This window comes from Acinonyx jubatus, chromosome B3 (genome assembly GCF_027475565.1).
Source record: "Acinonyx jubatus isolate Ajub_Pintada_27869175 chromosome B3, VMU_Ajub_asm_v1.0, whole genome shotgun sequence".
Taxonomy (NCBI): domain Eukaryota; kingdom Metazoa; phylum Chordata; class Mammalia; order Carnivora; family Felidae; genus Acinonyx; species Acinonyx jubatus.
Window position 1 is genome coordinate 58,734,660 of NC_069386.1, and position 21,124 is coordinate 58,755,783.

General features: G+C 38.0%; 1 protein-coding gene across 9 annotated transcripts in view; it reads left to right on the forward strand.

Annotated features, from left to right (window-relative positions):
• TP53BP1 (tumor protein p53 binding protein 1) overlaps window positions 1-21,124 on the forward strand; it is a 93,381-nt gene that overhangs the window by 36,627 nt on the left and 35,630 nt on the right. For all 9 annotated transcript variants that reach the window (XR_003423065.2, XR_008299205.1, XR_008299206.1 and 6 more), the window contains 5 exons: window positions 970-1,136; window positions 2,709-2,835; window positions 3,760-3,854; window positions 6,761-6,969; window positions 16,247-17,570. Coding sequence is in view for 6 of the 9 variants with exons in the window: in XM_027067088.2 (XP_026922889.2) it covers window positions 970-1,136; window positions 2,709-2,835; window positions 3,760-3,854; window positions 6,761-6,969; window positions 16,247-17,570 (1,922 nt within the window). In the remaining 3 variants the exon portion in view is untranslated. The remainder of the gene's footprint in view (window positions 1-969; window positions 1,137-2,708; window positions 2,836-3,759; window positions 3,855-6,760; window positions 6,970-16,246; window positions 17,571-21,124) is intronic.

Genomic DNA, 21,124 nt, shown 5'->3' on the forward strand with positions numbered 1-21,124 from the left:
AACACAGAATCTGAAGCAGGCTCCAGCTGTCAGCACAGAGCCTGATGCAGGACTTGAACCCATGAACCATGAGATCATGACCTGAGCCAAAGTCGGAGGCTTAACTGACGGAGCCACCCAGGCACCCCAAGAGAAGTTGTCTTTCTAATACAAAACACTCACCCTCACATGGGCTGACATTTTAGGCTTTTCTTTAGGAAGTTTCCCTGTAGCTAGTTTTGCTAACTTTTTAATAGGCGAACCTCCCAAGTCTCAGGAAAGGGGCCAGCAATGAGAGTTTTACATGTGTGGGTGGTATTGGTATGAAGGATTCTTGATTTGGGGGTTAGGTTGAGCAGAACAAATGGAAAAGGTCAGCAGCAGATAATGTGTGTGGCAATAGCACAGAGGATAATTCACATCTAAACTTTGTGGAAGGTCCTCATTAGGACTGGCATTGTTGTGGTTTGGTTTAGAATCCTTCATGCTCACGTAGGTAACAGTATATGTAACAAAAATCCTTGAATCACTCATGAGAAATCATGGACAGCATGCTGCACAGCTGTGAGCAAAGTTGGAAAATTGCTGTGTGAGAGACTGAGACAAGATTTTAAATGGGCTGAGGTCTTCATGTCATTATAAAAAGTAGCTTGTTTCAACTTTGAATAAATAGAGCCTCTGGAAGTTTTGAAATTATTAAAGGAGAGCACAAAACAGGAAAGGCTTCTTCTATTTCTTTTTTCTTTTCTTTTCTTTTTTTTTTTTTTTTTTTTTTTGAGAGAGGAAGAGGCAGAGGGAGAGAATCTTAAGCAGTCTCCATGCCGAGTGTGGAGCCCAACCTCACGCCCATGAGATCATGACCTGAGCTGAAATCAAAAGTCAGTTGCTCAACAGACTGAGCCACTCATGTGCCCCAGGAAAATCTTAATTCAAAGGTGAAAGCATTTGAATGTATAGCAACTTTTTCTCCTGGTGGTTTGAATTTCCTAGGTCAGAGGACATGCCTCCTTGTCGCAAAGTATCTCTTGCTGCTGTGGAAACAAAAGAACAAATATCTGCTCAAGAACTTTTGGAAGGTGGACTGCAGATTCAGAAGTCCCCAGAGCCTGAGGTTTTGTCAACTCAGGAAGACTTGTTTGACCAGAGCAATAAAACAGGTATAAAGAGTGATTAGTTGCTGTAGCTCCTCTTCTCCAAAGATCTAAACTTTATTATTATTGTTCTGAGCCTACTGTTTGAATTAGAAGGCACTTTATAAAAGGTATGCAGACTTGTTTGTAATATGGAAGGAAAATACATTTCTAACTGATTAATGAGAAAGGCTTTTTGGGAATGATTGCTGTTTTACATTAAAAAAAATTTTTTTTTAAATCTTTATTTATTTTTGAGAGACAGAGCACAAGCAGCGGGGAACAGAGAGAGAGGGAGACACAGAATCCGAAGTAGGCTCCAGGCTCCCAGCTGTCAGCACAGAACCTAACACGGGGCTCGAACTCACCAACAGTGAGATCACCACCTGAGCCGAAGTCAGACGCCCCACCAACTGAGCCACCCACGCGCCCCTGTTTTACATTTTAACATAGTTTTCTCTCTGTGTTGGAAATGGAGATTTGAGGAATAATATAGTAAATTTTTTTTTTTAATTTTTTTTTTTTTAACGTTTATTTATTTTTGAGACAGAGAGAGAGCACGAATGGGGGAGGGTCAGAGAGAGGGAGACACAGAATCTGAAACAGGCTCCAGGCTCTGAGGTGTCAGCACAGAGCCCGACGCGGGGCTCGAACTCACGGACTGCGAGATCATGACCTGAGCCCAAGTCGGCCGCTTAACCAACTGAGTCACCCAGGTGCCCCAATATAGTAAATTTAATATTAAGGACAGAATAGCTATTAGAGTTATCATAGGTCTTCAGATCTTAATATCATGATAACTAAGTGTAAGTTTTTCATAATCACCTGGGCAATAGTCTGCCTGCTCATCTATTTATTAGTTAGTTTATCTATCAGAAATAGGAAGTTATGGCCTAGCAGAAAGAAATTCCTTTATACTTGGGATTAATGCAGCTAATACCCCTGTCTGTTGCTGAGAAGTGACCAACAAGAGATTGTTCATAATATAAGTCAATGACTGCTCTTATTCTTTTATTAATGCATTAGTATTTTCTGTCTCCTCTGAGGAGGCCCAGGTTCTAATCATGAAAACTGCATTCATATCATCAGGTGTGATGCACATTGTTTTACTTCTGCCATCTGTTTCATGGCATGAGCTTTACTTCACCATAGGTAGACCTTGGAATAAAAGGCTTACTTGCTGTTTTACAATAGAAGCTTCACAAGAAGCAGAGCAGCCAAGCAGAGGGATAAGGATTCTGCCTTTTTCCTCCCAAGGTTTAATCATGATGGAAGGGACTAAGGAATATGTTTTGTCATTCTATATTAAAGAAACCCGTAATTTAGGGAGGATGGTATTTAGTGGTCACTTAGAATTTGTGTTAGCATGGCATTCAATTGATTGTACTACTATTAGAAAACAGTTTCTGCTCTCTTGGAACATGGTTGGAAACATTGGTATTACTCTTTGCAGTACTGAGTGGCTTGCTTGCTTGCTTTCTTCTTCCTCCTCTTCCTTTTTTTTTTTTTTTAAACTCAGGATTGTCAATTTGAGAAGCAAATGAAACTGGATTTTCTCTCTCTCTCTCTCTCTCTCTCTCTCTCTCTCTTTTAAAATAGCTTCTGATGGTTGCTCTACTCCTTCAAGGGAAGAAGGTGGATGTTCTCTGGCTTCCACACCTGCCACCACTCTGCACCTCCTGCAGCTCTCTGGTCAGAGGTCCCTTGTTCAGGAGAGTCTTTCCACGTAAGTAAGCCTAAAATAGCTCTGCCAAAGAAACATGTATCTGAGGGTCTTAGGCTAAGGTTGAAAGAGCTGAAATTGCTAGTCTAGAATTCTTTTTAAAATCAAAAAGCAAACTCTAGGCTTTAGAATTTTGGGGTTAAGAGCTTAGTGGACCTATTGAAGGCAGGTAGCTCTGCTTTCCCATATGGAGGTTTTTTTTTAGTTTTATTTATTTAAGTGATTTTTACAGTCGACTTGGGGCTCGAACTCAGAACCCTGAGATCAAGAGTCGCATGCTCTTCTGACTGAGCCAGCCAGGCACTCCCCCATTTGGAAGTTTATAATAGTAGCCCAATTGTTTCACTAGACAGAAACTGCCCAGTTATATTCTGTTATACAACCAAAACAAGCATACTGCTCTTCTATTTGACCAGCAGTTCTTTCCATTTAACCGCATAGGGGTGGAGAATAGATTGTACTATAGTTGACCTTAGTTGGAGTTCTTTATCTTGCTGTTATGGCAAAGAGATTTGCTTTTTTTTTTTTTTTTTTTTTTTGAAAATAAAAATGTGCATGATCTTTCTAATATTAGGTAAAATTTGGAGTATTTTTATCTCAGTTTTGCACGTGAATTTATTTTTTAGCTCTTTGTCATCTTGCTTTGCAATCATGATGTCCTTGTGTTTTATTGTTTATTTCTCTTATAATCATATGGCTTTATCCTTATTCTTTTTTTTTTTTTTTTAATTCTAATTTTGGATATGTCTGGTGTGAGAAATAGTTAAGTATTATTCATGGCTCTTCCATCAGCCTCAGGTAGATGTTTGAAAGATTGCTAATAAGATTTGTTTGGATGACTTAGATAGTTTTGCTATCAGAAAGTAAAAAACAAATGCACAACTGTGGCTGTGGTACAATAACCTGTGATTCTCTCTTTATATGAAGGAATTCCTCAGATCTTGTTGCTCCTTCCCCTGATGCTTTCCGATCTACCCCTTTTATCGTTCCTAGCAGTCCCACAGAGCAAGAAGGGAGAAAAGGTGAGCTCTCGTGATCTGTCTGTTGCTCTCAGATTAGACGAGCAGCAGCACTTCTTCTGCCTTGCAGAACGTACTGTTGATATGTTCAGACACTGTGACCTAAACTATTCAGTAGGACTCATGTCTATCTCCCCTTCAGGGATGTGGCCTAGTATAAGGGGCTCATTCTTATGAGAATTCTGTATTTTTGACTTAGTTTTTAAAAAGATCTGTAGGGTAAAATTTGTTAAGATAGAACTCAGAATAGTATATTAGTTTATTAGTGAAGAACCGGGTTTGTTACTAATAACCCAGAAGTTTCCAGCAACATGTTGACATGCTGCTGGGGAAAGGGAACCAAAAATTGTTTCTTTTGCTATTTAACTGTTATTTTTGTTATCATCAAGCAGTTTTAGTCAAAGAATGGCTAGGAGCAGGTTGTAGAAATTTTGATTTCATTCACTTCCTCCTTTGAGGACCTAGTGATTTTACATTACTTTATTCACAAGAAAGATTTCCTTTTTACTTAATTTATCTCGTTATCTATATCTCTTTTACTCTCTCTTAGTCTTATATCCAGTCACTCAAGGTATTTCTAAGTTCCTACTACTTTTACGAAGTCTTTTCCAATAAATTTCATGATTTTCTCCTTTTAATTCTTTCACATACCAATGATGGTATAATGGTTAATATTTATTAAGCACTCATGGTATGCCAGGCACTGTTTGGTGTGCTTCTCTTTGGCTCTAGGTGCTTTTCTTTGTTTTTGTTTTTGTTTTTGTTTTTTAATTGAACCCTCGCAACAATACTAAGAAATAGGTGTTACTTTTTTTTTTTTTTTAATTAAAAAAAATATTTATTTGTTTTGAGAGAGAGCAGGGGAGGGGCAGAGAGAGAAAGGGTGAGAGAGAATCCCAAGCAGGCTCCATGCTGTCAGTGCAGAGCCCACCGTGGAGCTTGATTTCCGGAACTGTGAGATCATGACCTGAGGCAAAATCAAGAGTCAGATGTTTAACCGACTGAGCCACCCAGGCAACCCGAGGTAGATGTTTTATCTCCATTTTACAGATGAGGAAATGGAGTCACAGAGAGATTTCACAACTAAGTCATAGAGGCAGAATTTGAACTCTGGCAGCTGCCTCCAGGTCCTATGGTCTCATCTGTTTATATGCCTCCTATGATATCCTGCTGTCTCTACTCTTGAGTGATATAAATATAGAAATATGTTTAACTGTTTTTCAGGTTTAATTTTCCCATGACAAAATGTAATCTTAACTTTCTTTTGCCATTAAATTTGGGTCTTGTTCTTTGTCTTGAAGTCAATTGTAGGTAGCCAGATAGACTGGTATCATATTAAGCATAGCATGATTAATAATATCTTTAGTAAAAAATAAAAGTCAATCCATTCCACAAAAATCCTAATGCAAGTTAAGTTTGGTTTGTACTTAAAACCATTTTTTCTATTTATAGTGTGAAAATTGAATATCACATAAATATACTAAAAATACTTTCTCCCTGATTGTAAACATAATTAATACTCACTGTAGAAAGTTTGGAAAGCCCATAGGAAAGTAATAAGAAAATAAAAGTCACCTGGATACCACAATCCAGACATAATTAGTACTTGGATATATTTCCTTTCAGAGTATTTTCTATGCATAAAGAAGTATTTTACAGACTTGGGATTATGTTATATATACGATTCAGCGTTCTGTTTTATTCTTTCATATAACATACTGTATTTTCTCCTGTCAATTGTATTTTGGATTTAATGTGTTCGCTTAACATGTGCATAACTGTTTGTGGCTCTATATATGCTTGCTTCCTTCCTTTCTTTTCTTTCTTTCTAAAATTATTAACCTTTATTATATGTAGTGCTTAGAACAGTAGGTCCTTAGTGAGTACTTTTCATGGTGAGAGAGATGAAAATGAAACTGAAAGGGTGTAATGAAAATACTTAACACAGCTGTGCTAGCATGCTCAAGGCCTGCAGCACCAGATCTGGAACCTAGCATTAGACTGGAATGTGAGGTTAAATCAAGCAAAGCAGCAAGGGTAGGCACCAAGGTGAGGTATAGTCGGTAGCATGAATGTAGATGGCAGGGAAAAACTTAGTGGTATATATAGATAATTTGTGAATGTGGTCTAGAAGGAAGCCTGTTTGGGGTCAAGTTGTAAAATAGGGGAAAAAGGGTTGATGAATCAAGACCTAGCTAGCTAGGCTGACTCTGAGGAAGAACCTGTTAGCCTACAGGTGGGTAGTATACTATGGGAAAGCATTGGGGAGGTAGGTGGTGGTGGTGTGTGTTTGTGTTTCACTCCTGAGCAATTTATCTCAGGATTAGTGGCTTACACTTAGTTCTTTGATAAATCACTGCTGATTGGCACTGACAGATTTTTTTCTTCTTCTGTATTTTCCTGGCATTCGTTTCTCTGTGCTTAGCAATTGTTAATGCAAATGTAATGAGTTCATAAATAAGTAGATATTGGAGTGGCGAATAAATTCGCTGCCTCTCAAGGCCTGTGGCAGAATATACGATGGTTAAATTAGGTGACATTAACGTGGGTGTTCCCATACAAAATGTGGAAAAACTGAGTAATGGTAGGGAAAGGGGTTCAGAGGAGCTGAGTTAATTTAACATTTCAAGGGGATGAGTGGGTATCCCCAGATGAATGCCCCCCCCCACCCCAATGAAATCTATATCTGAGGATTTGGAGAGTGTGGACCTTCCTCCTCCCAGGGGAAGAAAGCATTGCTAGATTTCTTAGACTCAGTCTACTATTAATCTGTCAGCTTTTCTGAAAATTAAATGATCATTTTTTTGGGAATGGAAATTGCTGTGATATACTTGTTACTAGTGGTATTGGAACATGAGTAATATTGATGAGTGCTTATTTCTCAATTTGTTTTTCCTGTTTTAAACTAGATGAGCCAATGGACATGTCCATGTTATCAGAAGGAAAAGGAGAGTGTTTTGAGAAGAAACTACAAGATGAAGAACCATTGGAGATAGAACACCCCCCTCTCCCACCCGAGCCCACTATATCACCTCAAGCCTCAACACCAGTGTCTCAGGGCACACCAGTCTTCACTCCTGGGTCACTGCCTATCCCATCCCAGCCTGAATTTTCTCATGTGAGTATTATAGAAAAAGTGTTTTCCTTTGAATGTCTTTTTTTTTTTTTAAACAATTTTTGAGGTATCATGTATAAACATAAAATTTACTGATTCCAAGTGTATAATTTAGCAATATTTAGTACATTTACAGAGTTGTGCAGCTGTCATCACAATCTAGTCTTAGAACATTTCCAGAGTTACTTATGTTTAAATTTTATACTAGGTCTTTAAATTTTTGAAAATGTTAGTGCAAAATTGAAAGGGGTATTAATCATTATTCTATTTTAACACAACTGCTACTAACATTTTTGTCTTTCCACACGCCTGCTTTTTTTAAAATAAAGTTATTTATAGTGAACATACAACCTTCATCTTCTTTTTCCAGTTCACATTGGACCATAATGGTTTTTCAATGTTACATAGTCCTTATACTGTCTTTTGAAAACTTGTATGATATTTCTCTGAGTGGATGTACCATAAGCGAATTCCCTCAGTACATTCCTGTACTGAGGGTATCAAGATGGTTTTTAGTTTTCTTTTCTTTCTTTTTTTATAAATGTTTTTTGAAAGTTTATTTATTTTTAGAAACAAAGCAGAGGAGAGGCAGAGAGACAGAGAGAGAATCCCAGGCGGGCTCTGTGCTGACGGCAAGCACTATTATTATAAACACCATTCAGAGCAGAATCTGTGGATTATTATTTTTCATGTTTACATCGCTTCTTGTTTTTATTCTGGAATTGATAATTGTCTGTTTCATTTGTTTAGATTTCTGCAATTTTCTTCCATCAATCCTAGGCTCTCCACCAGTTGTCATAATCTCCTCAAGATGTTTGAGGCCCTCAAACTTTATCTCTTTGAAGAAACCTCTTTTGGAGACTCCAAATTTCTAATCTGTGTTGTTGCCTTTTGTGCCTGGTGCATCACTCACCTCCTTTTCACTGTAGTCCTTGGAGGTTGTTCTTATTTGAAATTTTTCCTATAATAGAATACTTATTGTTTGGATGTTGATATAATTAGTTTTGTAATTTTCTTGTTTTGTTGTTTGTCTCTTTTTAATTTTCTGGGGGATTTCCTCAACTATCTTTAAAAAAAAAGTAGTTTTGGGGGCACTGGGTGGCTCAGTCAGTTAAGCATCTGACTTTGGCTCAATTCATGATCTCACAATTCATGAGCTTGAGCCCTGCTTCTTCGGGTGAGCGCGAAGCTTGCTTTAGGTGAACATGAGTCCCGTTTCTAGTGAGACCCCCTTCTCTCTCTCTCTCACTCTCTCTCTGCCCCTGCTCACTTGAGCCTCTCTATCTCTCAAAAAAAAAACAAAAAAACCCAAAACTAGTTTTTGGGGCACCTGGGTGGCTTAATTGGTTAAGTGTTTGAGTCTTGATTTCGGCTCAGGTCATGATCTCATGGTTTGTGAGATTGAGCCCCATGTTGCACTGGGAGCACAGAGCCTGCTTGGGATTCTCTTTCTCCTTCTCTGTCTGTCACTTGCACACTCTCTCTTTTTCAAAATAAATAAACATTTAAAAAAATAGCCTTATTGAGATAATTGAGATATAATTCACATACAGTGTTGTTCACCTTTTTTAGCTTTTATTTTTATTTTTTTATTAAAAAGTTTTTTTTTTTAGTTTGATTTTTTTAAATTTACATACAAATTAGCCTATAGTGCAACAACGATTTCAGGAGTAGATCCCTTAATGCCCCTTACCCATTTAGCCCATTCCCCCCCATCCTCCCTCTACTAACCCTCCCTTTGTTCTCCATATTTATGAGTCTCTTATGCTTTGTCCCCTCTCCCTGTTTTTATATTACTTTTGTTTCCCTTCCCTTATGTTCATCTGTTTTGTCTCTTAAAGTCCTCATATGAATGAAGTCATATGGTACTTGTCTTTCTCTGAGTAATTTCACTTAGTGTAAAACCCCCAGTTCCATCCATGTAGTTGCAAATGGCAAGATTTCATTCTTTTTGATTGCTAATACTCCATTGTATATATATACCACATCTTTATCCATTCACCCATCGATGGACATTGGGCTCTTTCCATACTTTGGCTATTGTTGATAGTGCTGCTATAAACATTGGGGTGCATGTGTCCTTTTGAAACAGCACACCTGCATCCCTTGGATAAATAAATACCTAGTAGTGCAATTGCTGGCTCATAGTATAGTTCTAATTTTAGTTTTTTTAAAAAAAAAAATTTTTTTTTTTAACGTTTATTTATTTTTGAGACAGAGCATGAACAGGGGAGGGGCAGAGAGAGAGGGAGACACAGAATCCAAAACAGGCTCCAGTCTCTGAGCTGTCAGCACAGAGCCTGACGTGGGGCTCGAACTCACGGACCGTGAGATCATGACCTGAGCTGAAGTCGGATACTTACCCGACTGAGCCACCCAGGCGCCCCCTATTTTTAGTTTTTTGAGGAATCTCCATACTGTTTTCCAGAGTGGCTGAACCAGCTTGCATTCCCATGAAAAAAAATTTTTTTTAATGTTTATTTTTGAGAGAGAGAGAGAGACAGACATGGCATGAGTGGGGGAAGGACAGAATGATATGGAGACATAGAATCCAAAGCAGGCTCCAGGCTCTGAGTTGTCAGCACAGAGCCCAATGTCGGGCTCAAACTCACGAACTGTGAGATCATGACCTGAGCTGAAGTCGGATACTTAACCGACTGAGCCACCCAGGTGCCCCTCCAATGGGTTTTAGTATATTCACAGAGTTGTGCAGTTAGTGCACAATCTAATTTTAGAACATTTTCATCTCTCTTCTTCCCTTCAAAATATCCCATCCCCTTTAGTAGTCACTCCTGTTTCTCCTATCTCCAGCCCTAGTCAACCACTAATCCCTGTCTCTCTCTAGATTTGCCTGTTCTAGACATTTCATAAGTGGAATTATACATTATGTAGTCTTTTATGATTGGTTTCTTTAATTTAGCATGTTTTCACAGTTCATTCACATTGCGGCATGTATCAGAATTCCATTCCTTTCTTATTCTGAATAATACTACATTTTATGTATATAGCATATTTTATTCACTCATCAGTCGATGGACATTTGGGTTGTTTTCCATTTTTTGCTTATTGTGAATAATGCTACTGTGTACATTCGCGCACAAGTTTTTATGTGGACATGTGTTTTTATTTCTCTTGTATATATGCCTAGGAGTGCATTTGCCAGGTTCAGCCTTCTTTTGACCTTTCTCTGAGTTATTTCTACTTAGGGGTTTTTATTTATTTAAAAAATTTTTTTAAATGTTTCATTTATTTGTGAGAGACAGAGACAGAGCATAAGTTGGGAGGGCAGAGAGAGGGAGACACAGGATCTGAAGCAGGCTCCAGGCTCTGAGCTGTCAGCACAGAGCCCGATGACATAGGGCTCAAACCCACAAACTGTGAGATCATGACCTGAGCTGAAGTCAGACACTTAACTGACTGAGCCACCCAGGCACCCCTCTACTTTGGGGCTATTTTTCTCTGAATGTGCTTTCTTTTTATTAAAAAAATAATATTTTGTCTTGTGTTATGGATATAGTATCTTGTCTCCCTAAGGTTATTAGTAACAGTTTTTTTAAAAGATACTGATTTATTTAGAGACAGAGCACATGCTTGGGGATGGGCAGAGAGAGAGGGGAACAGGGAGAGAGAATCCCAGGCAGGCTTCATGCTCAGTGCAGAGCCTGACGTGGGGCTCCATCCCATGACCATGAAATCATGACTTGAGCCGAAATCAAGAGTCAGATGTTTAACCAACTGAGCCACCCAGGTGCCCCTATTAATCGTAGTTTTTTTGAGACGTTTTCTACTCCCTGGAATAGTCATGCTTCTTCAAATAGATTTTAGTTAGTTTTGATGCTTCATTTAAAAAAATTTCTTTTTAATGTTTGAGAGAGAGAAAGAGTGCAAGTGGGGAGGGGGCAGAGAGAGAGAGGGAGACACAGAATCCTTAGCAGGCTCCAGGCTCTGAGCTGTCAGCACAGAGCCTGATGTGGAGCTCAAACCCACAAACCGTGAGAACATGACCTGAGCTGAAGTCAGACGCTTAACTGACTGAGGCACCCAGGCGCCCTTAGATGTTTCATTTTCGAATTGAATGGTTCCTTCAAGTGTCTGATAATCCTTGATTGTTTGCTCAAAGACAGTCTGATTAGAAGTTCTGAACATTAGACGTTCTGAACTGGTCGTGGGTGCTTATTTCTGGGATTCACTGTGATGTGATCTGCTGGGCCATTTGGGGGGTCTGCTAGTATTAGTATTTTGATTTATCTCAGCTTGGTCAGGTTCCCCAGAAAAATGTCTAATTTCCTGTCTGCTGGCTGCCATTGTTCTAGAAGTCTGTTGATAGAAGAGGGCTGGGGGTGTTGAGAGTCAGGTTTAGGTTCCATTCAATAGGTAAATTTTCACTTAATCTCCCTGTTTTCAGTATGGTACTTTCTGATAATTATTCCTCTTTTTCTTCAGGGATGCTCTGTTTTACTCCAGGGCAGAGGAGGGTCAGGGAGAGAGGATCTGAGAGCTGAACTGCTCCTTTTTTTTTTTTTTTTTTTTTTAGTTTATTTATTTTTTGTAATCGCTATACCCAGCGTGGGGCTCAAAATCACGACTCCAGAGATCAAGAGTCACATGCTCTACTGACTGAGCCAGCCAGGCGCCCCTGAACTGCTTCTTAAATAGCTTTGCAACCAGTCCTCCTCCTCCTGTTTTTAGCTCCACCCCCACCACTTCCAGACTCACCTGATGCTGTTGCCAAGTCCTGAATCTTTTTTGGGCATGGTGGTTCTGGGGTGTAATTTGGGTTGCTTCTTGGCTTTCTCTACTGCTGGCTTAGAATTCAGCTTCCACTAGTCTGTGAAATAGATGATCATTCTTCCAAAATTCTGTTGCTGTTATCTTTTCTTCTGTTTTTTTTTTTTCCCTTGAAAAATCATGTTTAAAAAATTTTTTCCTTTACTGTTGCTTAGTGGGGTTTTGGAGAAGAGTTAAATGTGTGTATTAAATCCACCATCATAATTTAGAAGTTGTATACATTTTTGCCCCTATGTATTAAACTTCTTACATTTTATTCTTAATGGCTAACTTTTGCATATCTGTTATTTTGTTTGTACCATGGTTACTGGAGTCCAAGTCAGTCTAATTTTGATGTTGTAAGATCTAAATATTTATCAAATAATTACTGATGAAAAGGTAATTGAGATAAAGGTAATTTTGTGTATTTTTTCTTTCTTTTTAGTAGTTATTTTGAGAGTGTGTGCATGTTCGTGCACATACTCATGCGTGCAGGGGAGGAGCAGAGAGAGAGGGAGAGGGAGGGAGGGAGGGAGAGAGAGAGAGAGAGAGAGAGAGAGAAAGAATCCCAAGCAGGCTCTGTGGTATCAGTGCAGATCTGATTCAGGGCTTGATCCCATGAACCTCGAGGTCACAAACTGAACTGAAATCAAGACTGGGAAGCTTAACTGACTGAGCTGCCCAGGCACCCCTATCTTTTTTAATGTATTTGTTAATTATATAGCCTTTTTGACCCTTGACTAGGATGTAAGGGATGATGAGAGGATTAGTAAAACTTCAGTACTTGATGCTTTTCTCAGTTTTGATATACATAATGATTTTGGGAATGAAAAATCAGATTATAGATGATTATATGAATAGCTCTTAAACTCCGTATATGTGAGACCAGATTTTGATTCGCTGGATAATGTGGATTTAGGTCTGTAATGAATCTAGACTTAAAGATTGACTCACACTGAGCATAGTCCTGACAGTTCTCTGTCAGTCTTTATCCAGACCCCTGAGGGGATTCTCTTCACTTAGCTCAGTTTTTCTGACCAGGTCTTCAGGGAGTCTCAGTAGTGTGGATTATTTTGGGTCAGACACTCAGAGGCTAGCTAGGATCAGGCAGTCTTTATAAATAATAGCTTGTTGGGGCGCCTGGGTGGCTCAGTCGGTTAAGCATCTGACTCTTGATTTTGGCTCATGTCATGATCTCATTGTTCCTGAGTTTGAACCCCACATTGGGCTCTGCGGACAGTGCAGAGCCTGCTTGGGATTTTCTTTTAACCTCTCTGTTCCTTCACCACTTGTGCTCTTTTGCTCTCTCTCAAAATAAATAAACTTAAAACAAAAATTAAAAAAAAAAAAAAGAAGTAGTAGTAGCTTATTGATGGGCTGGTTAGCCCCTGAAATTTTACTCTGACTGAAGTTCTACATATATTGAATACAAATCCTGTAAAAATATAAAATTATACCAGTATTTACTCTGATAATGCTTAAAAGGTATTCATAATTGGGGACCACTACTTAATGGATATGTGGTTTCTTTTTGGAGTGATGAAAATTTTTTTAACTAAATAGAGGTGGTAGTGGTTACACTACATTGTAAGTAAGTGTTTACTCTGGAGTGGTTAATTTTATGTTATGCGAATTTCACTTAAGAGATACTCATAGTTTATGGGGCGCCTGGGTGGCTCAGTCTGTTAAGCCTCAGACTTTGCCTCAGGTCATGAGTTCAAGCCCGCATCAGTTGGATTCTGTGTCTCCCTCTCTCTCTGCTCCTCCCCTGCTTGCATTTGTCTCTCTCAAAAATGAATAAACGTTAAAAAAATTTTCTTAGGGGCACCTGGTTGGCTTAGTTGGTTAAGTGTCTGACTTTGGCCTAGGTCATGATCTTGTGGTTCGTGGTTTTGAGTCCCTTGTTGGGCTCTGTGCTGACAGCTCAGAGCCTGGAGCCTGCTTCAGATTCTGTGTCTCCCTCTCTCTCTGCCCCTCACCTGCTTGTGCTCTCTCTCGCTCTCTCAAAAATAAATAAACATTAAAAAAGTTGATTAGTAATGTCTTATATATGAGCTTTTGTAAAATGACTTATTTTGTAATAAAAATTTTTTATAGAGGATGTCTAATATAGAGATAAATGAAAATAAGATCATTAATTATTCTGTCTCAGAAATAGACTTTTGGGGCCCCTGGGTGACTCAGTCGGTTAAGCATACAACTTCAGCTCAGATCATGATTGCATGGTTTGTGAGCTCGAGCCCTGTGTCGGGCTCTGTGCTGACAACTTAGAGCCTGGAGCCTGCTTCAGATTCTGTGTCTCCCTCTCTCTGTGCTCCTCCCCTGCTCATGCTGTCTCTTTCCCTAAAAAAATAAACATTTAAAAAAATTTTTAAAAAAGAAATAGCCACTTTTCACCTTTTTGTGTGTGTTTAAGAATTCATGAAAATCATAGAAAAATGTATAAAAAGTCTACAGTAAAATATATGTTCACATACTTTTTTTTTTTACTAAAGTAGAAACTGCTTCTATTTAATGCATAGCCTGAATGTTTTTCTCTTTTAATATTCATCTATAATTTTATGTAGATAACACTCACATGATAGAATACTTTGTATCCTAATTTTTATTTTATTTTTACTATTTAACATTTATTTCTTGAGAGAGAGAGAAAGCGTGCATGCAAGCAGGGGAGGGGCAGAAAGAGAGGGAGACACAATCTGAAGCAGGCTCTGGGCTCAGCTGTCATGACAGCACAAAGCCCGATGCAGGGCTCAAACTCACAGACTATGAAATCATGACCTGAGCTGAAGTCAGACACTTAACTGACTGAGCCACCCAGTCACCCCTGTATCATAATTTTTAAGTGAATCTTCTCTTATAAGGTATTTTATATTGTTTCCTATTCTAAATAATACATTTGCACTGAACAGTATTGTAGCTAAGTAGCAGTGTACTTCAATCAAATCATTTCCCAGAATCGGAATTCTTGGGTGAGAGAGTATATGAAGTTTCAAGGCTATTTATTGTCATAGTGCCATTTAGAAATGTTGAACCAATTTATACTTACTTTGTCACACCTGAGAATGTGAGGAGTCTTAGACTTTTTATAATCTGAAAGGGTAAACGATAACAGGAGACATTGGAATAACAGCATTTATGGAGTATACAGAATTTTTGGCAACTTAATTTTGATTTTCTCTTTCCCTTAAAAATCATAGGAAATTAATGCCTTATCATCTAAGTTTAGAGTTTTATAGCATTTATGTCAGGTAAAATAACATATTAAATGTAAATTCTTACATAAAAACATATCTAAGCTTTGGGTTATTTTCTCTTTTTTTTATATTAAGGTGGTATTTAAAATAAAATGCCATCTTAAGTGGGGACTTTGGTGAATTTTGGTTGTTGTATCCAAATGTGTAGACACCACCACCACCACCACCACGTTCATCAAAGTGCAGAACAGTTTCCTCACCCTGTTTCTTCATAATCCTTTGCAGTTGATTCATCCTCCCCATCTCCTGACCCCCTATTCTACTTTAGGTAACCACTTGTTTGCCTTCTGTCACTATAGTTTTGGGTTTTTTTGAGAATTTCATATAGTTGGGATCATAAAGTATATATGGTCTTTGGTTTGAGTTCTTTAGCTTAGCATTTTTTGAGGTTCATTCATATTGCATGTGATAACATCCGATTCCTTTTCATTGTTGAGTAGTATCCCATAATATAGATATCCACAATTTGTTTATTCGCTAGTTGATGAACACTTGAGTTGCTTCCAGTTTTGAACTGTTATGAGTAACACTGCTATAAGCATTTGCATCCACATCTTGGAGCGGACATAGGGTTTTATTTCTCTTGGGTAAATACTTAACAAGTGGAATTTCTGGGTCATATGGTAATGTATGTTTAACCTTAGAAGATACTGTCATTCTCTTTTCCCTTTTGCATTCCCACCAGCAGTGTATGAGAGTTACAGTTGTTTGATATCCTCACCAACAGGATGTAGTCGTTTTAATTTCAGCCATCCCTGTTGGTATGTACTGGTGTCTGTTGACTGATGATATTGAAAGCTTTGGATTTTAACCTCTATTTTATGAATACTAGCATATTTTGAGATGGTGGGAAGTAAAATAAGTGTATATTCCTTTGTGAGAAATGAAGTGGGCCGTGTAAGCATGTGTTTAAATGATTACTGTGTGATTGAGGGCCCATCAATGTGACAAGATTTTAGTAGCTTGGTGATGTACAGTTAAATTTAAGTGTCTTCCTACCCTTAGAAGGATAAGTTAATACTTTAATGTTTCTGATTGTATTATCTAGATGAGTGATTCATAGGAAAAGGATTAAATGAGTGGCTTAGGTTGTAGAAAAGACTGGTGACTTAGGAATTTTGTATTTCTGAGATTATGGCCCTAGAGTTCTATAATTCTTGAATAATAGCTTTAGAAATTTTAGATGAATTCAAGGATTAGATATAAAAGAAATAGGATTATGAAGAAATGATTTATTTCTTTTTGTTCCTCCTTAGGACATTTTCATTCCATCCCCAAGTTTGGAAGAACGATCAAATGATGGGAAGAAAGGTGGAGATTTGCACAGTTCATCTTTGACTGTTGAGTGTTCTAAAACTTCAGAGATTGAACCAAAGAATTCCACTGAGGATATTGGGCTATCTTTGACAGGGGATTCTTGTAAGTTGATGCTTTCTACAAGTGAGTATAGTCAGTCCCCGAAGGTGGAGAGCTTGAGTTCTCACAGGATTGGTGAAGATGGGGAAAACACACAGATTGAGGATACTGAACCCATGTCTCCAGTTCTTAATTCTAAACTTGTTCCTGCTGAAAATGATAATATCCTGATGAATCCATCACAAGATGGCCAAGTAGAACTGAATCAGAAGGATAAAACAAAGGGGGATGACACAGAAACCAGAGATGACGTAAGTATTTTAGCCACTGATTGCAAAGGCAGAGAAGAGACTGTAGCAGAAGATGTTTGTATTGATCTCACTTGTGATTCAGGAAGTCAGGCAGTTCCTTCTCCAGCTACTCGATCTGAGGCACTCTCTAGTGTTTTAGATCAGGAGGAAGCTATGGAAATTAAAGAACATCATCCAGAGGAGGGGTCTTCAGGGTCTGAGGTGGAAGAAATCCCGGAGACTCCTTGTGAAAGTCAAGGAGAGGAGCCCAAAGAAGAAAATATGGAGAGTGTCCCATTGCACCTTTCTCTGACTGAAACTCAGTCCCAAGGATCGTGTCTTCCAAAGGAAATCCCAAAACAAGAATGCCAGGAAGCTATGGAAGTTGAAACCAGTGTGATTAGTATTGATTCCCCCCAGAAGATTCCAATTCTTGACCACGAATTGGAACATAAGGATCAGGAGGCTTGGGAAGAAGCTACTTCAGAGGATTCAAGTGTTGTCATTGTAGATGTGAAGGAACCATCTCCCAGAATTGATGTTTCTTCTGAACCTTTAGAGGGAGTGGAGAAATGCTCAGATTCCCAGTCGTGGGAGGATGATGCTCCAGAAATAGAACCATGTGCTGAGAATAGAGTTGACACCCAGGAAGAAAAGAGTGCAGAATATGAAGGAGATGTGAAATCAGTGACTGCCGAAAAGGAACCTATAGAGGTGCACTCTCCACAGCCTCCCTTGACTTTAGTGAGAGCAGATGATGCTCTGAGACCTGACCAGGAGATGCAGCAAGCTGAACCTCAAGAGAAAACTGGTAACTCATTACCAAAAGGCTCAGAAATAGCTAATGCAAAGCAGCTGGGCTCAGGCGTAGAAACCCAGCAGCTGGAGAAGGCCTCTGCCCATGCTTCACAAAGCTTCTGTGAAAGCTCTAGTGGTGAGTGTGCTTATAAATTGTTCTGTTTCCAATCAAAGTATAATTTGGAATAGAAGGTAGGAGAGTACCATGCTTATGTCAGGGGTGAAAATTAACTTGGAATTATGTTTATGAAGAGCCAGTCATAGTTGGGGAAATAAAGAAATTGCATTATGTATTTCTTTTGTAGCTGTAATTGTGGAATCATCCGAGGTTTATCAGCTTTATAACTCAGGAATAATCAGCATGAATTTTCTAGGTATTTAGAAATTGTAACAATCTAAAGTTTCTAAAGTTTCTAAATTTGGTTCAACATATATACATCTTAAACCTTAAATTTGAAGGGGCACCCAGGTGGCTCAGACGGTTGAGTGTCTGACTTTGGTTCAGGTCATGATCTCATGGTTTGTGAGTTCAAGCCCCACATCGGGCTCACTGCTGTCAGTTTGTCAGTGCAGAGCCTGCTTCAGATCCTCTGTCCCCCTCTGTCTGCCCCTCCCCTGTTTGCATTCTCCCCCAGATAAGTAGATATTAAAAAACAAAAACAAAAAAACCCCTTAATTAGGGTTTTTAGTCTATGTTCTTTAGCTATTTTACCTAAGACCAGAATGAGAATACTTTCTGAATGACCAGATTTAGTATAATTTGAAAACAAAACAATCTCTTAAAAACAGAAAAATGAAAACAAAATACAAATTTAAGAAAACAAGTCTCCAAGTATATCGAAGTGACAAACAGTATTTGGTCAGCCTCATAGCTATTAGTATAGGTGATCAGACCTTTTGATGTTCCTGGAACAGTCCCAGTTTATACTTCTTGTCTAGGTGTGATTATTATTAGTACTTTTTTTTTTACTTTCAAAATTACCCCTATCATTAGGTTTTATATTCAGGATTCTTTTTTTTTTTCTTTTTTACAACAAGAAATTGTTATAACTGGAAGGAAGTTAAAAGAGTTATGGGTTCGTTCTCTTCTTTCTAAAGTCATAGCTAGTTAATAATTGAGGTGGAACTAGAACCTAGGTCTGCTGATTCTGAACTCTATGCTTTTTACTCCTATAAGACTATGTAATATAGTTTCTCTGAATCTGACAAATTATGGCAAAGAACTATCTGAATGATCTAATATCTTGTATTGTTGAATATTTTTAAAAATTGTTTTATATCTAAATACTGTTACTGACCTAGGCTAAGAAAGCATTAGGGCCTATAAATTGTTTTAATATGGTTGCTTAGGAGTATTTTTTAATTATCTTAGCACTTGAATGCAAAAGAAGCTTCTAAAACATTGGGATATTAGTTGTATCACTTTAACATGAATTCTTGCTCCATGAATTCTTGCTTACATCATTAACTGCCCGGGCCAGCTCTTTTTTATAGTAGACACTGTGATAGTAAAAACTTACTTTACTAATCTTTTGTCTAGATTGTTGAAAATACTATTAAGTTGTTTTCTGCTTCAAGATTTTAGTTTTTGAGCCAAACAACTAAAAACAGTGAAGACAGTGGTTGGACTGTTAGAAAATTAGTCTGAAGTAAAATAAATCATTCAGAAGAGCATTGCTAGACAAGAGAAAAAATTATTCTGTACTTAAAATACAGTTGTTTAATTGCTAAAGTTTAAGAGAAACTAATTTAAATGAGAGTAGCCTAAAAAGTTAATGGTTCTTTAGTTTGGAAAGACAAAATGAAAGATACGAATTGGTTGAGTCCCAGATTTGTTCATTAGATTCCTGTATAGTAAAGTTAGAAGGGTTACTTTTGTTTTTGTTAATAGCTTTATTGATTAAAAAAAAGTATACGTGCTTAGTTGTAAAAGTTCGAACAGTACAGGGAAGAGGAGAGAGGGAGTTGGGAGAGAAAAGGAGAGAATCACTGTTAAGTGCCTGTGTATATAGATAACTTGGAGACCTGAGACGTCTTCAGACATCTGTTTATGGAAACCTCTTGAAATTTGAAAAAGCAAATTTAGAAAGATGGTACTTGGAAACCAAGCCTTATTCAATATATAATATGATTTTGATAGGTTGATTATAGGAAAAATTGTGACAAGTTCAATAAGTCTTTACTTAAATCCATAAGAGGTAGTCTATGATGGGTTAATAATGATCAGGGAAGCTAGGTATGTTTTGTGCTCTAGCTCTAACCTCTGCCATCTTACTTTATGAATATCATCCTAATTAGATGTTAATGTCAGAGGCAGACTTGTAGGGTAAAGTGTTTATGCATGAAGTTATCTAGTATAGAAATTCTCATATTAAGTAGGTGGCTTTTAATCAGTTATAAGAAATAACTGGTTCTTCTTTTGAGCACAAAAGAAGATTAAATGAGATATAGATTATAACAAAAAGTTAGAAGTAAGGGACACCTTCCTGACTTTAAAGGTTTTTTAAATATTGCTTTGGACTAATGACTTTTCTAAAGTCCTTAGTAATAAAGACAAACACCCCACTCAGCTGGTTTGGTGATTGATACTAAGTTTCCTTTTGTTCATTGCTTTCTTCATAGGTTGGTATGCTGGCAAACAATAGGATAGCCGTGATAATCTGGGATTGCAGGAAGGGATTTGATAAATTAAACAATATGTGTGATAAGTGTCAAAGAATAATTAAATATGTGGAAAATTCCAGTATTGAAGGGTAAAATATTATTTTGCAGGATGGTGATAACTTGATTAGTGGTGTCTTTCATGTGAGTTGAACAAAAGCAGAGAAATGGGAAAGCATTTGGAGGACATTGAATAGAGGCTTTCTGAATATGAATAATTAAAGACTAGAAATATAGGCTGCTACTAGTTAATTGAAAGCTGATTAAAGAGTTAGGAATTTATCTTCTAGTGGAAACCTTGGCATTTTGACAGGAGGCTAACATCTTCTAATGTTTTATAGGAATGTTGCTTTGGTTGTGGTATACAGAATGAATAGGGGGTTGGGGAAGAAGGGAGACTTCTGGCAGAGAAAATAATTGATAGGCTGTTGTAATAATCCAGGAATGAATCATTGAAGGACCAGATAAGGAGTGCAGTGTTGCTTATAAAAGTAGATTCATTTTTCTGTTTGGTTGTAGTAATGCAGCTGGGTCAGTGGTGTACAAATAATTGTTCTTAAGTATTATCTAGTACTGTGCAAAGGAAACCCTGTTATGGGGAAATAATGTTCAGTAATTAATGCTTGCATATTACATTTGCGTGTTACGGTATGACATAAAAGGAAGTACTTAAAGATTTCATATATAGATTTTCTTTCTTAAGTTTATTTTTGGAAGAGAGAAAGAGAGAGGGTGCATGTGCACACAAGCAGAGGAGAGGCAGAGAGAGAGGGAGAGGGAGAATCCCCAGTAGGCTCCACGCCAACAGCGCAGAGCCCTACGTGGGGCTTGATCCCACTGACCATGAGGTCATGACCTGAGCTGAAATCAAGAGTCAGATGCTTACCGACTGAGCCACCCGGGCACCCCCACATAGATTTTCAAAAGTCTGCTTGGTCAGTCATAATAGGAGGGATGGTTCCTGTCAAGAGAGCAGTGCAGTGCAGGTGATTATTCCAGGAACCAAAATTCTGTAAAATATATCTTTGC